We start from the raw sequence: 22,857 nt of genomic DNA on the forward strand, positions 1-22,857 counted from the left end.
GCATTACTTTTACAGATGAACGGGACGAACCACCAAAGATCCTTCGAATACAGGTATTTTGGGCCTTCTCTAGTCTGAGGATGTTGGCGGAGGTGAAAGGACATATAGCTGCACCATACTCTAGTTGAGGCCGGATCATTTGAGCATAAAATCGAAGAGCCAAGAGTTTCTCAAAACCATGGTTATTTAAGCCAATAGAGCTGAGGATATTCATCGTAGCCAATGCTTTCGTGGTATTGATACGGATTAGTTCGTTGGGATCCACATAGCCACCCGGGCGGAAAGGAACACCAAGGTAGGGAAATGAGTTAACTGACTTTAAGGGGGATTCATAAAGGCTATAGGTCATAGTTTTCATCCCCATCCGTCATTAGTAAAGCCCACAACATTATTTCTTTTGAGTCTGTCTTCCTCGCAGCACCTGCGAGAAGCGGCTGCTTTCGACTAATTACTTATCATAGAACTTGCCTTTCCTCTCCATGTTCCCACCCCTCAGCGATGTGTGACTAATTTATTATTTTTAAATAAAAAAAAAAAAAAAAACGTCAATTAACTACTGTCTGATGAATAAATGCTTCAATAGGTTTTTGTAAAGACTATCGTAACAGGATTCAATATAAACATATAAGGTCCAGACTGAAAGTTTAACAATGACTGATACACCAGTGCAGTTTAAAAACCGTGTATCCGCATCGATAAATTTGTTTTGGGTCAAAATTTTTATTTGAACAATAAATGCAGGGCGTTTAGTCAGCAACTTAGTAAAAAAAGACAGAAAAAAAAATAAGAGGGGAGGCGTTAATTGTCTCTTATTACTGATCCAATGGAAGGACCATTGAAAGAAATCAAACCAATATTTTCCTTTATGAGCTGCTTTTGAATCAGTTGGTTATCAAGGCAAGCATCCTAAAAGCAAATAAAAATAGGTGAATTCCACACAAAGCAATCTAACATTTCTAGAATACATACATAAAGTGTGGCTAAAAGCTCCATATATTGTACTAGACCGACTCTATCACTCCAAGCTGTTGGCAATTTCGCTGTCCTTAATTCAATACATTTCCAATGTGTTGAATCATCTAGGGAGATTTCTGATAGTGTTACTTGCGACTTAATGACATGAACGCCAAAAACCTTTAGCTTCATAAACGTCGACAAGGATGCATCATTGTAATGGGATGCTTCTTTTCTTAATGATGATATACCACATTCCAATATCTTTAGAGTGTCTTCAATTGAATGCGTGGTATTTTCTTTGAGCTGACCGCTAAATGAATGGGTTATAACCTGTTCATCTTAAATAATGGATTAAATGTATTACCTGGACGCCTCTACAATGATAAGCTCCATGTTATTTTGCGTCGTTAATGTACCAAGGGCATCAATATATTTGCTAGGGGCTGATCGAAGGTCGTAATCGTTTGCTTTTTGCTTCAGCACTCTCGAAGACGTAAATTCTGACTCGCACCTAAAGAAGCAATAGTTTAGTACTTTTTTACCTTTTTATTTATTTTTTTTATTTACCATTTGAACTCAATGAAATCAAGTGCTTTCCCCAGTGCTAATAATGATGGAATAATATTCTCAACGAAGTGCGTCCTTTCATGGTTTGAGATATTGATTGCGGTTGATCTGCAAACAAGGTGGAAAGATGTTAAAGAATACTTTACTATATTGAAGAAAGTCTCTTTGTGGTTGTCTTGTATCCCGCTAAACTTTGTCGCCCACATTTCTTCAAGAAATGAGTGGTAGCTGGTTTCACTATCTAACAATCCAACGATATCTTCGAATACACCAATTGATTTGAGTGAAGAGTTTTCTTTTGCTCATTTTTGTATTGATTGTACAGAGTCTTTGCCGTTGAGTTACTCTGGGAAAATGAAGTTCCAAAGTGGATGAACTGACTTAACGCCTCGGTTTGAAGTTTTCGCAACTTTGGTTTATGAGGACGTTCGACTGGTGCAGAGGGTGGGTTGATATTAAACATTGATGAGCCCTCAGCTACATCTGTTTCGGACTTTTAAGAAAATATAAAGAAAATCAGTAAATTTAAGTAATTGACTGTAAGATAACAGAATGCCAGTGTAGTATAGATACCTGATTCGTTATTTCAGTAAGAGCACGTCGTTTAGTGTTCTTAGAACAGTCGAGTTGACTCATAGTGATATTATTAACACCAGCAATATTAACTTGCTCGTTCTGAGATATGTTGTTGACATTGACTGTTGGATGCTCCTCAGTCTCAATCTCTTGAGGCTCTCTTTCAATGACTCCTAAACATCTTAATTGCAAAAGTTTCTAAGTGTAGAACAAAGGTTAGTTGTCTTTTTGATGAAGAATTGTGTTTAGCTCTTACTTACATCAACTTGTAGCACGGCCTTCAAAACGTATCTGTTCAAGCTTTGTTGAGTTTTTCCTATTGTTTTCAAATCACTTTTCATTTTCAATAGAAGTTGATTTGGGCTCATATCAATTGCGCTGTCGTCTTGGTCATATTGTATAATAGCTTCAATGATGTCCCATTCTTTTGCAGAGGTTCGGAAAAAGTAATTAATAGACATTTTGTTGTTATGGTAAAAAGCAAATGGTTGCTTTTTTCTTGACATTTTTACCAGGCTTAATAATAGCCACGCGTCCAGTATAGGGAGGTGACGCTCAGAATAGGCCTGCATGATATTACCCCAGGAGATTTGGTCCAAAAATAGTATATCCCAAGTTGTTGGATCGGTCAAGAAGAATGAATAAAACAAATTAGAAATAAGCACTGTCAAGTCTGCGAAAACTCAGTGAGGTTCTTGTTTATTACTCAATAATTAGATGAAGAACAGATAATGTGTATAGATGTAAGCTGGATCTGTATCTTTTACGCGATGGGTGTATAGACTTATTCACCATGAAGATTAATGGATTTTGTAACTTGAGTTAGTAATCAGGAGAACTAGCCAATGAACACCAGCGAGAGAAACACCAAAAGAGAAAAGCGGAACCGTGTAACTCAACTCTTAATTAGTCGAAATTAGTAACTGCTGTCAATATGAACATTACCTTACTATAGGGCAATGAGTGGTTGAGAATAAACTGGTTTCCTGAATGATATTCATAGCGTATATTATAGGAGCCAGTTGAGAGAGAGGTTATAATCAATATGTTATTGAATAATTACTATAATGATAAGGTAAGATTACAAGTGTACAATAAAGTGATTACCTAATCTGATATTCCTCCTCTGAACTATAATAAGCACAGTCCTGAATATTACGATACATGCGGTATAGTAAAATGAATACATCTTAATTTATAAGGCAACGCATGTAGACGACCACAGAAACTGGATAAAATATCTTAACTATCAGTGCAAATTATAGACTGAAGCACTAATAGATAATGCCCGTGTGGTAACCTGCTATTCAGTTACATAAATGAATAGTTGGAGTGTACATCTGTTTTGCGCTCAGCAATGATCTTCTTCGATGTAACACAAGTTCATTTAAAATCAAGAAGGTTATTTTTGAGAAAAACTTACAAGCTTCCAAATAGGCCCTTAAAGTGATCATCGATGAGGTTTGCGCCGGAGTACAGTCAAAAACGTACATCTACAAACATCTACTAAACCTTACCAATAGCTTGGAAACTATTAATAGAAAAAGCCACTACATTCGTTAATAACACCAAGCAACTTATACCGTATACAATACCAAAATATCGATTGGAACTAAGTGAAATAATGCAAATAATAATTATTGAGCCGTACAACAACATAACGTAAATGCTCAGAATTGTTCCCTTTTCCAAAATATTAAAAAGTAGTTGTATTCTACGCATTCGTGCCGCGTGAACACATATTAATTAAATAGTTCAAATCAAGAGCTGGACGGAGCTGGGATTAGCAACCGCTCATTGTACTTACACTCCTTCAACAACAAGCCATTCAAGAATTGACAATCGCTTTAAAAAAAATTATGATCTTTAGAAAGGTTGAACCTTTGGGCACTGTTTTAAAAAAGCTTGGAGATTTATCGTGGATAGAATTGACTGCATGTCGTAGAATGAGTATTAGAATATGGCCCATGTGTCAATGTCTCAGTAAAAAAGTCTGTCTCTCACCTTGTTTCATATGTGATATAACATTATATACAATTGATTGAGGAATATCGGTTTAGCACTTAAGATAGCTTAGTTTAGTCTAGCTCACATACTTTACTACTCGTGTCTTTGCTTGTTGAAGCATATATAAGGAACCAATTAACAAAATTGTTGAAAGAATCATCCTTTCGAATGAGTACGAACAGTCTTGAAAAGTAGTTCATTTTTTTAATTTATTGTCTCGTTCTATCACACTACAGCTGTTCAAACGTTGTTTCTTTACTCATCTATCATCAGATTTGCACTGATGAGAGCTACTTTATTGACCATAATGCAGTAATTTTTAGAAATGATATTGCAACTCTAAGACAAATTCGGGAATTAAGCCTTCTACTTGCTTGGTGCATCGATAGTTGCTTCTGGAAGCGATAAAATCGACAATACAGTAATAAAATTATTTTATAGCTGCTTCACACGTCGATAAGTTGCTTGTGGAAGGGATGAAGAACAATAATGCGCTGAAAATTGCTTCACACACTCAAAAAATGATGAAATCGTTAAAAGATCGATACAAACGTTATTTTATTTCATTGCAGAAAACGATACAGAATTGCTTAAATGCGTATTAATACATTACACTACTGTCTACTTAATAGTAACCTCTCAGCTCTTACGTACAATAAGAAACGGTCATTGTACTGCATCCAGATACTGCTATAACTGCGTTTAAATAAAATACACAACTCCATACTCTCCATCATAAGCTCCTTTATTGTTCTACATATCAGATTCCGAAAAGCATCATACTCTGCATTTGCCCCAGATTTAAATTGCGAAAAGTCTTGTACAATGAAAGTGTACAATGCTTACGCAAACGTTACCCTTCACATTTCCGTTCCATTAGTAGCTTGCAATAATGTTCTTGCATTCTCCCGCCATCAATAAAGAAGTATTATAGACCCAAGATGGCTTTATCAAGTTGGTTCTCGCTCAAGACAAGTAGAGTAGCCAACCGGGATGAGGAGAGCATAAGACGCTTCTAAAAAAACGGAAGGAATAGGGACTGCAATATCAGATACGACTTGAAAGAATTGGTGGAACGGCGAGGGCAAGCATTCACTGTAGTAATTGTATAGTTGTATTTATCCACGAAAAAGGCTACATAAAGTACAGTCAGAATAGCAGGTAAATCGAGTATGCCATTGTATATGCCTGTCACCGACTTTACTATTGTTTCCTGAGAGCGAGCTGTTGTATTATACTAGCTGTTCCAAGTTTCAACAAAAAATTATCCATATCAAAATTAGCAAGGAAGGATAAGCATAATCAATGTCAGCGTCTATGTTAGCACAATACTGAGTGTATACGGAATCGAGAACGCTCTTTGATCGGTAGCCTTGATGCTTCATAATTTTTATTATAATCGGGATATCACCTGTTATTCCAAGCTGATAATCTTGCATTCATACAACACTTCACCATTCCTCTTAATCACCCTGCTATCCTGCAGGCTATTGACTTCGCCAAAATTCTGTTTGATGTGACCCGTTAAAAACAGAAGGAAAAAGAGCGTGAATGTAAATGATCATTTGATGTAAGAAAAGTATATAAACCTAATGTTACACTGGTTATGTTATCTGTAGCTTAGTCGAATTCAAGAATGATGCAATGCATGATCCCGTCTGCGACTTTTTGGGTTTATTCTCCAAGCTGAGATTTACCACCATAGAATACAACAGATCATTTCGCTTAAGAACGTGATCATACAGAAGTTTTCTAGAAACTGGTCCACTGAAAACATCCGTGTATTGTTCGTCATTCATATCCAAAGTTTGCCTGTTCTTCAAATCATTTCTGGTATCTTCGTTCGAGAGAAGTTTACCCAACCGGCGGCAACAGATGTGGTTAATATCCAGAAAGAGCAATGTCAATTTATACGCTTCATTATTCAAATAAACACCGTTTCAACTTGTTGCTTGATGCGCTCAATATCTTTATATCGATGTTCAAAACAGTGATCGCATTTAATTGGGTAGGCAGATTAGGGAGGTTAAGCCATAAAGCCGCCCTTGCATACATGGATATCGACCGTCACATCATCAAGCTTTTGGGGACGTCTTCTAAGTGTGGCAGGTCCAGGAATACAATCACCGAGGTCTAGATAAAATTCAAAACAAAGCACTCATATAGTAAAGGTATTTAGTTGCATTCAATCGCTACAGAAAACCTACGCTTAAGCTCTCCAGGAGACGATGTGCCAGGAGTTCACGGTTGTGAGATCTCAAAACTTCCCTTTGAACTCCTTACTGACGATGTGCTCAACAATACATTTCCAGAATCGAAAGATGGTTGTAAGTCGATGTTCGCACAAAGATTAGAAAAGTCAACGGGAAACCATGTTTCAGCAACAACCAAATAGCGACAACTTGCTTGTAACATTTCGACCAGCAGTTACGACAAATAAGCGATGAGCATGAGAGAAACGTAGCTAAAGGACAAAGCAAAAAAGAAAGGAGTCAGGCATCTTTTGAATTAAAAAAAAATAGTACCACTGTTATATTTTACATTACCTATTCATACATAGCCAGCCAAATATGTTACAAACCAGTTCCGGCTAGATAGATCGTGAAAAATGTTGCATTGACAGGACCATGATTTGCGACGGGAGGTGATTGGGTTGTAGGCCGATGTTCGCACTTTTACAGTGGGAGATCGCAACACCAAACTTCGCGTACACAAAGCACTGAAACTAATACTTTGCGGGAGGTAATTGGGTTGTAGGCCGATGTTCGCACTTTTACAGTGGGAGATCGCAACACCAAACTTCGCACAAAGATTAGAAAAGTCAACGGGAAACCATGTTTCAGCAACAACCAAATAGCGACAATTTGCTTGTAACATTTCGACCAGCAGTTACGACAAATAAGCGATGAGCATGAGAGAAACGTAGCTAAAGGACAAAGCAAAAAAGAAAGGAGTCAGGCATCTTTTGAATTAAAAAAAAATAGTACCACTGTTATATTTTACATTACCTATTCATACATAGCCAGCCAAATATGTTACAAACCAGTTCCGGCTAGATAGATCGTGAAAAATGTTGCATTGACAGGACCATGATTTGCGACGGGAGGTGATTGGGTTGTAGGCCGATGTTCGCACTTTTACAGTGGGAGATCGCAACACCAAACTTCGCGTACACAAAGCACTGAAACTAATACTTTACGGGAGGTAATTGGGTTGTAGGCCGATGTTCGCACTTTTACAGTGGGAGATCGCAACACCAAACTTCGCACAAAGATTAGAAAAGTCAACGGGAAACCATGTTTCAACAACCAAATAGCGACAACTTGCTTGTAACATTTCGACCAGCAGTTACGACAAATAAGCGATGAGCATGAGAGAAACGTAGCTAAAGGACAAAGCAAAAAAGAAAGGAGTCAGGCATCTTTTGAATTAAAAAAATTAGTACACTATTGTGTTTTACATCACCAACATTTGTTGTGCGTCTTAGCTTTAAATTTTCAAATGTCGCGTTGACGTCATCTGAATATCTAATGTTTGCAATGTTTCAAGACCAATAGATCCTCAAAAGAATATTAGGAAGTTGAGAAAAAAGAGGGAATCCAGGAACAATTAGACTGGAAGAAGCTGATGGTTTGAAGCGAGGTAAGAATTTTGTGGAGTTGTTGTTGAAATGGAATGTTGTTGAAGACAAATTGCCAGCACAAAAGTCCATATTGTTGAATTGTGCAGGGGAGACGTATCAATCAAAGAGAAGCAATCTTGAGAGGGCGTCATATTGTAAAGTGAAGAGTAGGAAGTAGAGAGATGGCTAAAGATTGAAGGGTGTAAGAGAGTATAGCTAATTTCATATCAAACAGGAGAATCAAGCGCAAAAGAAAAAGAAATAAAAGATGTAGCCAGTATGAGCGAGACAGCAAAAGCATGAATTGGAAAGGCAGTTAGTTGGCAAATAGTGAAGCTTAGCACAATGAAGGTGGTAGTTGTGGAGAATTTTTACCAAATGTTCGAGATTACTATTGTTGACGAAACGAAGACCAAAAATGTGATACTAGCTCCCTGAGTCGCGCTTTTATTTCCAGAATAATTTTTTTGGTTTTTTTTGGGGATGGAAATTGTAATGTAACGAAGGTGAATCACCAGAATATACTAAGGGCTGGTACATATAACATTTCTGGTCTTCGTTTCGTGAACAATCCTGCCTAAACCAACATCTATTGACTCTATTTCCGACCGCCAATGTGAAACTGTTGAAGAAAAAATTGAGTTGCTGTTGGCTGTACCCTTTGATAGTCTTGATGTTAGCTTATAGATTTTCTTTTAAATGTAATGACTTGTAGCCTCCAATTTGTATGGGCTTTTACAGCTTGAATTGAGTTTCCCAATTTAACTGTTTTGGTACTTCGTGGCCTCATGGAATGAGTTTTTAAGTGTTTTATATCAATACCAGCTGATTGCATTGCTGTTTTTATTCAATTTGCACGGTTGTCTGACTGACTGATTTTTAGACAATGCCTGGTTGGTCTAAGTAAGTGAGGAGAAGTTTATGGTCTTCTGGTAAATTGTTTTTCCATTGCAGAAAGGTATATGACGTCTCAACGAGACATAGCTGTAAGCCTTTATATTTACCCAGTGTTATGAATTTAACACGAGCTTCTCTGGGTGTTCTACCATGGATAGTGACTCGTCTGATTCCCTCTTTATCAATGGAGATAGTAATATCTTTGAACTGCAGTTACCCAATGTCGGATTCTGGACACCACATATTTGTGATACATACTGTAGCAGTAAGATTGTCTTGAAAGATTCTGGATGACAAACTCCTTTGTGGGCGAGAAGACTGTTATGCCCCACGAAAAAGTTGTTAAATGTAAGGGATCTTAACACTGCTTTTTATTGTCGCTGTAAAGAAATCTTTGATAAGGGAATGTTTGGAAATCGCTGTCTTGTTCGCGGAGAGTCCTACAAAAACTGCTTAACGCATTGTATTCAAATGCTTATTGCTATAGTGTCTGTTTTCCATCAAAAAGATAGAATAATTTTGGGACTGTATGTACAATAATTCTGATCATTTGTTTGACAAGATGACATGTACAAGTGTTATTACAATTCTATGATCATAATAACGTGTTTAGTATTTGAAGATGTGTCTAATTCGTGTTTTATATACTATAGGAGGTATGGAAATGCCACAATCAATTTATAACAGTTATCAATTTAGAACAACTTAACCAAATATCTCAAAGCAAGCTTTCTATAATAGAAAGATTGTTGAGGCTCATGAACGTCTTAAGTGTTAGAGAGAGGAAGCAAAAGCTTTTAAGTAGTAGTTCTTCTGGTAAAAAGGATGGACGTGCAATTAAGACTAAAGATCTTCCAGTCTTTGACGTTAAGCCTTCAAATTATAAGGATTTCGACAATGCACTTGATCCCAACTTAACCAACGTCACCAATGATAATCGTTCATTGGAAACGTTCATTTTAAATTTTGAACGGTGTTTACAAAGACGATAATGTCAATGTCAACAAACACTGGCGTTACAACCTTGGATCCTGTCTCAAGAAGACTATGATCGGCCGTGATTTCTACACCAGTAGCATTCGAAACAAAAAATTGTCTTGGAAAGAGGTTAAGGAATTGCTTAAGAACCGAGTCGATATTGCTTCTATGTATAATACTTTTCAATGCAATACCATTGTTGTATAACCTGAAGTAAGGCTCCAACCAGTCTGTTGCCGAATATTTAGATAAATATCAGCATAATGTTGTTCCGCTAAGGTTTAAGTGGAAGATAATTTTTTTTTGTCTACTCACTTTATTAATTCTTTGCATCATGAGGATTTCAGGAAAAAAGGTTTTAGATACATTCAAGGGCCATTACAAGCCTTCTCTTCCTGATGGTTCAAACTTGTCAAGCAAGTACGCAGATATTTCTAACGAGGATTCCGTTCCTAGCAATTTCAATGAATTGCATAGCATTCTTTGTAAAGCTATGTCCTCGTTGGAAAAGAGTCACGCTGAAATTGTCAAAAAGGTTGGTCAGAAAGACTCTTCAAACAAAAAGAGAAGAACGGATGACATAGATTATTCGGCAAACCAAACGAGAAGCATTACAACGGCAACAGCAACAACAGTACCTTCAATTGCAAAAAATTGAAGGATACTAGAAATAAAACCGGTTCTCTGGATAGGGACGAAATCCAGTTCCAATCCAGTTCCTTAAAGACAATGGTATCTGTACCTTATGTCGCGTGGCCAAGTTTTCTGTCGAGCATGGAAAGACCTGTTCTGATAAAAGAAAATCATAGATGTTAAGAAGGTAAAACCGACTGTTGCTGCAGTTAAGATTATATCTGATACTGCTGATAATGATGTACATCCTTCTGATGCTAAATCCGAACTTTATCATCTTTGTAAATCCGAAAAACAAGATTTGTCTGCTGCTAATGACAGAATATAGTTGAAGACGACACATCTAAGGATGAATATAATAAAGCTTTATTAGAATATGACAATTACTTAATTAATGATCAACGATCTTATGATAAGCAACTTTATTCTATATCTCGCTCGCAAGATGACAAATTTGTCTTAATCTAGTAAGCGTAATGGTGCAGTTGGTGAAACTGACAATCCATTTGCAACTGATAATATTGGTTATGCCCCTGTTTCCTACATCACAATTAACGAGATTAATTTGCTATTGTCTAACGATACAGGCGCTGGAGTATCTGTCATAAGTAAAGATCTTGCATTCCATAAAGTCGAAGGTAAACTAATTTTGGCAAATGGTAAGCAACTCCAGCGTTAACAAACTGTCCATTTCTTATCAGTTGATATGATGGTGTCAACAGAACCATCCCTCATAAATTCGACGTTATTGATAATGAATTGCTAGCCCATGAACAGAAAGTGATCGTAGGTGTAGACTTATTGCCAAAGTTGAAGATCCATCTTGTGAATGTTGCATATAAATTTAAAAACACTTCCAAGGTTGATGACTCAATCGAGGATAAAGCATATGAACCCAACAAGACTCCTTGCGGATCTGAAAGAGAACAATATGCGTTCTCCAAAGGACTAGAGCCTTATATACTAGAAGCAAACAAAAATCTAAATGATAACACTCTCTGCAACCTACCTGAAAGCGTTTTATATCTTCCCACACCTGAAGGTTATTACGCAAATGTCAAACAATATCCTATTGCGTATGCACAGACATCCAAAGTAATGGATATTATTGATGACTGGTTAAAAACGGGTATTATTACTGAAGCTGAACCCTCGGAATGGAATTTACCTATAACGGTAGTCCAGAAAAAGGATTTGGACGGTAACAAAACCGACAAGATTAGAGTTGTGTTAGATACTCGTCTACTAAACAAAGCCCTTCCAACTATCAATGAAACATTACCTTTGATAGATGACATTTTCATGACCATGGCTGGTGGTAAGGTTTTCTCAACCATAGATCTTAAAAGTGCATTTTCGCAATTTCCCGTTAATGTTACTGATCGTAAGAAGACAAGCTTTACTGCTCCCAACGGTTTGAAATATATGCATGTTGGCTCTCCATTTGGAATATCGACGATCAGTCAACTTTTCTCAAGAGTAATGTTGACTTTGTTGAAAGATATGCCGTATGTGCGCTGCTTTGTCGACGATATTTGCATCTTCTCTGCTTCTATGGAATTACATTTCAGACATGTTAAAGAAGTGATAAAGATTTTGACAAAAGCTAATCTAAAGATTAATTTCGAAAAATCGCATTTCGCAAAAGCTGAAGTATATCTTCTTGGATTTTCCATCTCAGAACATGGGCAATCTATAGATCAACGCAAAATTACAAATATACATGATTGGCCTCGCCCACAAAATTTACTTTAGAAAGCACTTACCTAAAGTTGCGGAGCTCATGAAAGAGCTAGATACTCTTCGTTCCTTGCAGTTCTTGGAAATTAAATCCCAAAAAGAGAACTTTCATTGGAATGAAATTCATGAAAGGGACTTTCAACGAATTAAGGAAATTTTGGCTTCAAGTCAAACCTTAGCTCTGTCCAACTTGAATCATCCCTTCTGTATCGCCACTGACGCTTCAAATTTTACTATTGGTTGTTGTTTATTCCATGAGTATAAAACAACAAATGCCGATGGTGAAATAGATACTGTAGTAAAATACATAGGTTTCTTTTCGCGTAAATTAACTAAAAGCGAACGAAACTACAGTACAACCATGCGTGAACTTCTTGCCGTCATATATGCCTTGAAGCAATTTCACAAATTTGTTTGGAATGTTCTTTTCACATTGTACTCAGATCATAAAGCTCTGTGTTATTTGCACTCACAGAAGAATGCGAATTCAATGTTGATAAAATGGTTAGACATTTTGCTTGATTATGATTTTTCCGTTATACATATCTCGGGTATCAATAATCAACTTCCAGACAAACTTTCTAGGTTATTTGAACCTGAAAATGCGGAAGAAGATCAGAGTTCCAAACACAAGAGAATCATTTCCCCTAGGAAAAATCACGCTATATCTGATGAGATCAACAAGAAAAAGAAATTACTATGGCTCACAAAATATAACCAACTTGTTGACACTAAAAGCAAAAAAATCAATATTGATGACGCTAAGCTTTTCTATATACAAAGCGGTCAAGCTCTCTATACTGATTATGTCATACCCGATGAAAAAGAGCGTAAAAATCTCTTAGAAGAAGCTCACCATACAACGGGACATTTTGGTGCCGAACAAATGGTTAAACGACTTCATAATGAAGGAATCCATTGGCCCAATCTCATTCATGATTGTATAACAGCTGTACGTCAATGTGAAGACTGTCAACGCCACAATATAGAAAAACGAGGATATCATCCTGCTCGTAACATATACTGTTATTACCCAGGTGAACATGTAGCCATTGATCTAGGTGGACCTATAAAGACCTCTGCCAATCGCCATGATAACTATTTTTTGGTGATAGTCGATGTATGCACTCGTTTCTGCATATTGCGTCCTCTAGAAAATAAGCATGCTGACACAGTTCTGCGTGTATTAGTAGACGTATTTGCGTTAGTGGGTATTCCTCTCGTGTTACAAAGCGATAATGGTGGAGAATTCTCTAATTCCCTTCATACAGACTTAGCTGATGCCTTAGGATACGATCATAGATTAATTACTCCTCTCCATGCTAGTGCAAACGGTTTGAGTGAAAGATTTGTACAAAGCGTCAAACTCGCTCTTGCCAAAAATACTCATGGTGTTGGAGATGACTGGAGCTTGCATCTCAATGCAGTCCAAATGAGCTTGAATAATCAAATTTCAAAAAAGTTGAATACAACTCCCTTTTCATTAATGTTTGCACGTAAAATGATCGAGCCATACGGTTTTCGTGCTGAACACGAACGAATCGCCAATGCTGAAAATAGAAAGCATATGTCACATGAAGAATTGATGAAACGTATCGATTACATGCATGATATCGTATTCCCTGCTATAGCTGCTAAAACAAAGGCAAAAATAGCTGCCGAGGAATCTAAATTTAATAAAAAGCATCGCCTTGTTGAATACAAACCTGGTGATCATGTTATGATTCGTGTTCAAAAAGAAGGTCAATTAGCTCCTGCATATGAAGGACCTTTTACTATAGTCAGAAAGAACCAATGTAACGCATACGTCCTTCGGTCTGATACAGGTGAAATTACCAAGCGTAATTACACTTCACATGAACTCAAATTGATCTCTCGAGAAGAAATCATTGAGTTGGATGATGAAGGTCAAGAAATAAAACACTATGAAATAGAGGACATCTTAGATCATCGTGGCAACCGCCGTAACAGAGAATATTTGGTACGATGGAAGAACTACAGTTCAGAATTTGATAGCTGGGTCCCCGTTGCTGATATAAATGCCACAGAAACTCTCCGTCGATATTGGAAACAGTTAGGCAATGCAACGGAAGCCAAGAAGTATGAATCAAAGAATTCATCAACTTCTAGTAAAGCTCTTCGTAAAGCTCTTCCTGGTACGATGACAAAATTCATTCAGGACTTTGATCAGCTCACCACTGATTCCACCTCTCCCGCTAAAAAACCTTCCACATCTACTCATCACAAAAGAGGTCGTCCTGTCAAAGAACAGTCCACCTCAACTAAACGTCGCAGAAACATGCCTCGTTCATCTATCAAGTCTAAAAAAGCTTCTGCTTAGACTTGCAACCTTTGTTACAATACATTGGCTCTCATTTTTTTTTACTCGTTTCTAACTCGCCAGTGCTTTCGCGCTAAATCTATTCGCAAGACTTTCAAAGGTGCTCTAATTCTGGTAGGGGGCAATGTGGTATTTCCATACCTCCTATAATATATAAAGATGAATTAGACACACTTTCAAGCATTTGACTCGTTATTATGATCATAGAATCATAATAACACTTGTACACGTCATCTTGTATTTCTAAAGATGCGCATCTATAATGCCGCATTATTACTGGCTGAGAAATTAAGGAACGAGGACTTTTTTTTATTTTTTTCTTTTTTAAATACAAAGATTCAGTTTGCTGTGAACGCTCCCCTCTCTGATTTTCAGTGTATAATAAAAGGACTAAAGGAGACTCATTTCACCTTACAGTTTATATCAAGTTATAAGTCGCGTTCACTAAACATAAAACAACTACAAATACCACAAATGTCAGACATATATTCGACGCGTTTGAGTAATTCGTCAGTACTCATCGGCTCAATGTCATCCTTGGGGTCATTATAGAGAGGATATTCATTTGTCATTTTACGCGCAAACATCAGACAAAATGGACTGGTTTGTAAACGCTTGGAAATTTTACAATTGAGCATCAATTGTATGGAATTGATTTATCCCAATTATCCTCAGAGTTACCTAGGATCAATTTGGATAACAATTTCTTTGTATTTTGGACAGCACGTTCAGCGCCACCATTACTTTGAGCATAATAAGCCGTGCTTAGACGCTTATCAATTTTCATAGCTTCACAAAGTAGGTCCAAAATTTGGTTTTTCCATTCAGCACCACGATCAGAATTGATGATAGGAGGATAACCGATAAGGGAAAAGATTGATACGAGTTCACTCGCAACCGTTTTAGCAGACTTGTCAATAATGGGACGAAGAATCACAAAACGAGTAGCCACATCAAGTAAAACCAAGATGTATGTATTATTTTTGGAAGTGCAGGGGAAAGGTCCACACAAATCCATTTGATAATGCCAACCTGGAGTATAACAGTATAATGGTTTCAAAGGGTTATATCCACGCTTGGAAATGACGAATTTTTGACACGTAGAACATTGTTTGACAATTTCAAGTGCGTCTTTCATGATATTGGGCCAGTGCATACCTTCATCTTGTCGGATACGCTTAACAATGGCTTGAGCACCAAAGTGACCGAATTCATGTGCTCTTTTCAAAATATCAGAGCGATCTTCCTCAGGAGGAATGATGTAACTGTCATCCATATTTTGGACGTAGTTGATTTGAATGTTTTCATCCACATCACACAGGTAATTGAGTTGTTCATCCAATGTATCATGGATGGTGCGGATTGACCATTGTTTGATGCGAACGCTATTATTCGCGAGAGGTAAGTCATCATTAACTGATTCGTTAGATTCGACATCGTTATCACTATTGCCGATATGACAATAAAAGTTTTGAAAGTTGGGAATTCTTTCAATGTTGATTAGTTCATTTTCTTCAATGAACTTGTCTTTGTTTGACTTTATGATTTTACTTCCACTCTTCTTTTTTTTGAGAGCTTTGGCCTTTTGATTACGGTTTTGCTGAAATAATTCAGGAAACAAGGCTTTCTCATCCTTTTCGAAGAGAACACGATCCTGTTCCTGGGGAAACATACGAGACAATTTATCGCTCATTACATTTTCAACGCCAGGAATCCAGACAACTTTCATATTTGGAAAGGAGAGGATAACTTCCATGTAATGCATCATCATCATGGACAGGTGTTTGGTAGTAAAAAGATATGATAAACTTCTGTGATCCGTATAACATGTGAATGGTTTCGATCCATGCAGAAATTTATAGAATTTTGTCAATCCAGTGGTCAATGCCAAAAGTTCTTTTCGGGTCACACTGTAATTGCGTTGGCTCTTAGACAAAGCCTTGGATGCAAAAGCAATATATTTGATTGTTCTTGTACCCTTTTCTTTATCGACATATTCTTGGAACAAACAAGCACCAATTGAATACGCACTAGCGTCTACAGCCAAACTGAATTCATGATTCAAATCGGGATGACTTAAGACAAGGTTTTCTTTTATAATTTTGATGATGCTATCGTAATGTTGATGCATCTCAGGGGTCCATACCAGCGTTTTCTTAGTGCTGTAACGTAAGTGATCAAGCGGAGCCGTCAATGCGCTAGCTTGTGGTAAATGAGCACGAACGTATGACACCCAACCACAAAATTTCATCATGGCTTTTGCTGTCATTGGTTTTGGCCAATCGTCGATGTTTGTCAAACGACGAGGATCAATGGATTTTCCTTGCTCTGAAATACAGAAGCCAAGTAAATACACAGAGTTCCGAGCAAAATGAGTTTTTTCAACATTAATAGGCATATTGTTTTTTGTCAATGCCTCAATAACACGTTTACAGTGTTTCAAATGAGATGGCAAATCTTTCGAATGTACAACCAAATCATCAATGTATATACATACAAATTGTTTCATATCCTGGAATATTGTTTCCATAACATTCTGAAATATGCCAGAAAGGGATTTCAAGCCAAAGCAAGCACCTCTAAATTGCCAGCTTTTGCCTTCAAAAGTAAATGTTAATTTGTGGCGATCTTCTTTAGCAATTTCCAATCTGTGGAAAGCACCAGAAATATCAAAGACACTGTAAATCTTTGACTCGCGCATCTCATGATAAATGTCATCGATGAGAGGTGTGTTGACGTTTGATACGTCTTCCAAGAGATTGTTGATACGTCTTGTATCCAAACAGATTCTCCATTTTTGTTTACCTGAAGGGTCGGGAGAACCCTTAGGTGCGATGGTCAGAGGACTATTAAAACCGGATGGTTTAGCAGGCTCGATAGTTCTATCATCTGCCCATTTTTGAATTTGTTCTCTTACAACAGGTTGAAGAGCATAAGCGACAGGGTACTGTCTAGTATAAGCCACTGCATTAGGAGCTGTTTTCAAATGTACGATTGCCTCGGGAATCGGACATAAATTGTGAAGATTGATTTCTGCATTCGCCTTAATATACGGCTGAAGTACCTTCATGAAATCTTCATACTCTTGTTCAGAACATGCTTTGCTAACATTTGGAATATAGACCTCGTGGTTAACAGAATCTTCGAAAATAAGTTCTTCTCTGTCTTCAAAAGAAAAAGCAATATTTTCTATTCTAATACCAAGTTTAGGAATTATATCTCTTCCAAAGAGTACCGGTAATTTGCTCATGTTTTCAGGCATTTCCATAACCTCAAAGGAATGAAGAAATCCGGGCTTGCCTCTATATTTGACTTCGAGTGGTTGCGTTTCTCCTTTACGTTCAGACGAAACGTTTTTGCCCACATATGTGATCTTACCCTTTGTAGGAATTAATTTGTCAAATATAGATTTATCTGCAAAATCAAAGTTTTCATTGATTATTGATTTTTGGGCACCTGTATCGAGCATACCAATCAATTGTTCATTGTTGATGGTAATAGCAGGAGAATAAGGTGTCATGTTCTGGACCTCTTTTTCTGTCAAGTCAGCAACATGAAAGCAGACAATATTTTGGTTTTTGTCCTTAGCAAACAGATAATTTTTATTTTTAATGTTATCATCTGATGGCAAGGATTTGACTTTAGAATGATAAACGATAGGATTAAAATTATTATCAGTGAGAATTTCACTGGTAAAGCCTTCAGCAATTTTATTTTCGAGATTACTATAGAAGATATTAATCTTATCAGTTCCATTTTCATTGTTCTTTTCTGAAACATGTAACTGTACCTTGTTATGACGGCGATCATTTTGCTTGATCAAATACTGCTTGTATTTATCACTATGCAAATAATCGATGCAACGTTTCAAGTGCTCGTAGGAGAATGCCTCCTTTTTGCAATAATTGCAAAGGTTTTTAGCGGTAGCGGGAGCGGGACGTTGCTTTTTCTGAAAATCGTTTTCAGAACCGGTTTGTTTTCTTTTAATGCCACTATGGCTCGTCTCAGCTTTCTTTTTCGGCGAAACGTCGGTAGCCAAAGCATGGTATAGGGCTTCCTGAATAGGGCCGTAATAAACTTCAATATGTTTATATACTTCCTCTAATGTATCAAGGTAATAAGTCGCTTTGGGGCCCTTATCGTTGTGTTTCTTCAACGATTTTTTAACCTCTTTTTTTGTCATAGACAAAAGAGACTCGACGAGCAAAGCAACAGCAACAACAGAGTTGGGGAGAGGAGCGCCAGGAAGACGATGAATAGCTTGTCTATAGCGATCCACATAGTCGCGCAGAAGCTCGGTTTTCGACTGGCGCATCGTAACAAAATTTTCTATTTTGTTACTGGGTGTTGAAAGGTACCCAAAGCGCTCAATGATGGCTTCTTTAATGCTTGACCAGTTCGTCTTTGCAGGCCTGGGGTTGATATTGGTTTCATACCAACGGCTGTAAATGCTATTTTTACTAACCAAGAATGACGATACTAAATACTTACGCCAGCATGCATTCATATCACAATCATGGCTTTGTAAAATTGTTTCAAAGGCCGTAGTGAATGACTCAGCGTTCTCGTACGAGATCCTACCTTCGGTTTTAACCTCAGGCGCGTCGTCTACCAACTGAAACAGAGGAATTTCCCTGAGAGGAATGTGCGGGTGCGCATACTTTAATTGCGCAGTGCCGTGGTTTGAAAATTTTTTATGAGGTGGCTTACCCTCGTTAATCAAATCCTCCATCAATTGACGAAGCTCATTGATGGTGTTGCGCATGTTCTGAACTTCGGAAGCATCAGAAGTCGTCGAACATTTCAAGTGCAACTGGTTGATTTGAGTCTTATACCGTGCGATCAAGACATCGTTTGAAATGATAGTCAAATTATGACCATCCAACTCAGGGGCATTAATGTTAATGCTATTGTTTTTATGATGCGAATTAGTTTCATTGCCAACATCATTATATGCAAAATTATTTGCAGAAGTGGAAGGATGCATGCTTTCTGCATGTCCCATGGTTTTATGAACCGTCTGTTGGGACGATCCAACACCAGAAGCAGTGGGAACAGAAGGGGCAGAAAGAACAGCAGCATCATGCATCTCCGTGTCTTCGGACAGAGAGCTGTCGTAACCAAAGAGGTCGGCAGGAGAAGGAGAAGAAGGTTCGTAGTTGCTTGCAGTAGACATTTTAGTTTCAGTAAGGGTCTTCGTTAAAAAAATTGTGGTATTTGACGACTTGAGAGTTAAATATCACTTAGTTAAAACAATAAAGTTAACGAGATCAAACTAGTAGGTTTTTATTTTGAATCAAGTTAAGTTCAAAGAGAAGAAAAAATATCTACTGCAAAAATTTAAATATCTTCTTCATATTGCGGAACCTAGAAACTGACAGCTGAGTTATTCTACTCAAAGAAGACGTACGTCTTCTGAACCGTAAAAGAATAGAATTCTCCCTTGAGGAGATTACGCATCTACCCGGAGCGGGTGGACTTGTAAACGTATCCATGGCTTGATCTAGTGATCATGCAACTAACCTATTTTCCCGTGCTAACCATTATGTAGCACTGCTTGCAGGAAAATAGTATTCGTGCGTGGTGTTTGAGTTGAGTGAACAGTTATTGTAAAGGATGATCACAAACTATTATCTTGTCATCATTCTTTATGCCGAAGGCAGGGAATAGTACTTATAACCTATTATACCTTGGTGTTGAATCAATATATCCTGCATGTCCATATATTAATTCTACTATATATCCTATGTCATATAGTAACGTATTATAGCAAAATAAGTAAACTATATATCCTAAATGACAACCTGTTCAGCCTTATACGAGGTAGCTAATCTCGTATAAGAATCATCACTTATTCTATATTCGTTTCCTACTCTACTTCATATTATTTCAGCAGTAATGAGGTGTGAGGATCTTGTATAATTTGTATACGAGTTCTCCACATCTCATATGATGCTGTCAACTAAACACAACACTTAATTCACGGTACTCATATATTAGAGTTTATGTAGTTTCTAATTATTTCTGGTTTGCAATATTGTATAATTCATCTTTATCCTTCATAAAGTGAATTATATCTTTAATATTTGTATATCATCTACCCTCAAATACGACATTGTCGATTGATAGACGAGGTATGTCGGCCTGATCGTTCGGATTGTTGGTATTGTTTACCTGGAGAGGTGGAAACTCTCTGTCAATGTCCATAGCTGTATAAGCTGCTGTATTAGTAGCTTGTTGATTGTTGTTAGCATTGTCATTGCTAACAGAGCTGGTGTTAGCGTTTCTAGTGTTTCTGCGAGTAGTGCCAGTCATAGTATTGTTTGTAATTTGTTATTTTTGTGTAATAACAGTAGTCTTTTCTTATCGTTTAAAAAAAATGATTTATCCGTTGCAATAGCAAAAGTATTAAACGAGCTTAAAAGATACCGTTTTATTAAATGAGAAGAGCGTTGTTATTTTATGATAATTTGTCTTAGATCAGAATGGTTATGTCTCAGTTTTCTTTAAAGAGTGGATTAGATAAAGCATTGATGTGGATACATCACTATAATCTGTAACACGACACACGACACCAGTTTAAAAAAAAATATCCAAATACTTTTTCATCCTCCTACAAGCTTTGTGCACAACACACGACACTATTTTGAGGCACGTGTCGTGCCTCAAAATATTGTATACTAATTAGTAATCTTAACAATGTAATTGTATAAAAAGATCAAGAACATAAAATAAAGAACAGATAAAATCTTTTCTCTCACCTTAAAAATAAGTCCAAACTAATAAGTAATAAGAAGACCGTCCACAAGACAAAAATCTCTATTACTAGGCACGACAAACGACAACATAAATAAACAACCACCCACCACTCAGATCTTATTTAAAATGCTGTTAGGCAAAAAAGAATGCCTTCTGGCGGAATCGAACCGCCGACCTTCTGCTTACTAGGCAGACGCTCTGCCAACTGAGCCAAGAAGGCAGGCTCTTTTGCTCGTACAACACTTCTCCAGACATTCACACACAATTACCTCTCAGGTCACGTGAATATCAGTTGTTTACAGCCATCCAATCATACAACGCTAAAGCTAGGTACCTGCCCAACCCAGCCTTAAGGATACACCATCTGTTTATTTTTTTTAGACGGATTACCTCCACAACACACGATATCCTTCCGTAACGATATCACCTTACAGCTCCCAACAACAACATGTCAACCCAAAAATTGGAGGAAACACTCGCCCGAGTGTTCACAGTCCTCCAAAACTTGACCGAAAAAGTCGACGGCCTCGCACTTCAGTTCGCCGAGCTAGTGACAAAATTCTCCGACCATGAGACTGCGAATGATTTTTTCCAGCGGGAGTTAAATCGTTTAAGCGCAACTGTGCAAAATCTTCAGAATTTGAATTTCGAACAGAAAAATGCCGCTATCACGCCCAATATGGCCGCTAGAGGCTTAAAAGTAGCAGATTCGATCTCTACTCCCAATGCCACTTCAAAGGCCACTGCATTGAGTACCGCTGCCAGCAAATATGCTATACCCACCACTACTCCTACTACTACCATCAACACCACTGCTACGACGCAAACTGCCCCTACTACTCCCAAAACTGCTTGGGTTCAAATTGTTAAGCGTCCCGCCCCTAAGAAACTAACTGAGCGTAAGCTTAAGGCCACTGTAAGGGCTTTCAGCCAATATGATCCTACTGCCCCACAAGGCTACTCCTACGTGTACATACCTCGAGCTCGTAAAATCAACCGTAGTGAAATTCGCCACCGCCTCAGTACCATTGGCATTGACACTGGTCGTATCGTAGATATTACTCTACCTGCCCACCGTGTGATTGGCCTCTTGGTACACAACGACTTTACTACCGATCTCTCAAACCACCTCAAGGCCTGTAAAGTTGTTCCTTTGGAACACTTTGACCCTTTGGATGAAAAGCATATTGCTAATCCTGCTATGACCAATGCTTCTGCCACTGACCGCACTCGTTTCGCTAAAGCCCTACAACAAGACCGTTGTATCCGTGCCCTACGATATGTACGGGCTTACCTGGTACCCAGTGTTGCCCGTTTTTTTGTTGACCAAGGTTGGATCGCTGATTCCATTGCCAAGGAGATTGTTGCGGAGAGAAACCCCCGACCATTGAAACGTACCCGTGATATTGGCTCTTCTTCTACTACTGCTGCCGCTTTCTTGACCTCGTTAGGTTTTGTCACCGGTGATTCTGAGATGATTGAAGCTGGTGAGGAATTCCACGAGAGCGCCTTTGCTGATGATAATGATTCTGTTGCCTCATCTATAAATACAGATGGTGATAATGATGCCTACGAGATAAGCTCGTCGTCATCGGCTGCTCCCCGCTTATAGGGGGCACCACAAACACCACCAACAATCATCTGACATTGTCCATCGGTCTTTGGAACGCCAATGGTTTGCAACAAACAACTGTTGCCGATGTCCTCTCTCACTGCAGTTCCATGTCTCTTCTCTTAGTTACTGAATCCTGGATTCTTTCCCCCTCTCGTCTCCCTACTT

General features: G+C 37.9%; 3 protein-coding genes and 1 non-coding gene across 4 annotated transcripts; 1 reads left to right on the forward strand and 3 right to left on the reverse strand.

Moving 5' to 3' along the window:
* Positions 1-906: 906 nt before the first annotated feature.
* On the reverse strand, positions 907-2,468 carry BDF20DRAFT_811162 (uncharacterized protein; the record flags this gene model as incomplete). The annotated part of the gene is made up of 5 exons (XM_053076661.1): positions 907-1,267; positions 1,322-1,468; positions 1,525-1,669; positions 2,145-2,273; positions 2,357-2,468. The coding sequence occupies 5 exons, from the start codon at positions 2,466-2,468 to the stop codon at positions 907-909; spliced, it is 894 nt and encodes a 297-aa protein (XP_052941454.1).
* Positions 2,469-5,035: 2,567 nt separating this feature from the next.
* BDF20DRAFT_832175 (uncharacterized protein) lies at positions 5,036-5,906 on the reverse strand (the record flags this gene model as incomplete). The annotated part of the gene is made up of 3 exons (XM_053078516.1): positions 5,036-5,122; positions 5,204-5,344; positions 5,805-5,906. The coding sequence occupies 3 exons, from the start codon at positions 5,904-5,906 to the stop codon at positions 5,036-5,038; spliced, it is 330 nt and encodes a 109-aa protein (XP_052941455.1).
* Positions 5,907-21,224: 15,318 nt separating this feature from the next.
* Positions 21,225-21,297, reverse strand: BDF20DRAFT_t12. Its single transcript has one exon. It is a non-coding gene; the product is annotated as a tRNA-Thr (tRNA).
* A 618-nt stretch (positions 21,298-21,915) lies between these two features.
* Positions 21,916-22,467, forward strand: BDF20DRAFT_799401 (uncharacterized protein; the record flags this gene model as incomplete). Its single annotated transcript, XM_053076338.1, has 1 exon — positions 21,916-22,467. A coding segment is annotated over one exon (552 nt), but the record flags the coding sequence as incomplete, so codon positions are not given.
* Between the last annotated feature and the right edge of the window lie 390 nt (positions 22,468-22,857).

The sequence above is a fragment of the Mycotypha africana genome (assembly GCF_025528875.1).
Source record: "Mycotypha africana strain NRRL 2978 chromosome Unknown BDF20scaffold_1, whole genome shotgun sequence".
Classification (NCBI taxonomy): domain Eukaryota; kingdom Fungi; phylum Mucoromycota; class Mucoromycetes; order Mucorales; family Mycotyphaceae; genus Mycotypha; species Mycotypha africana.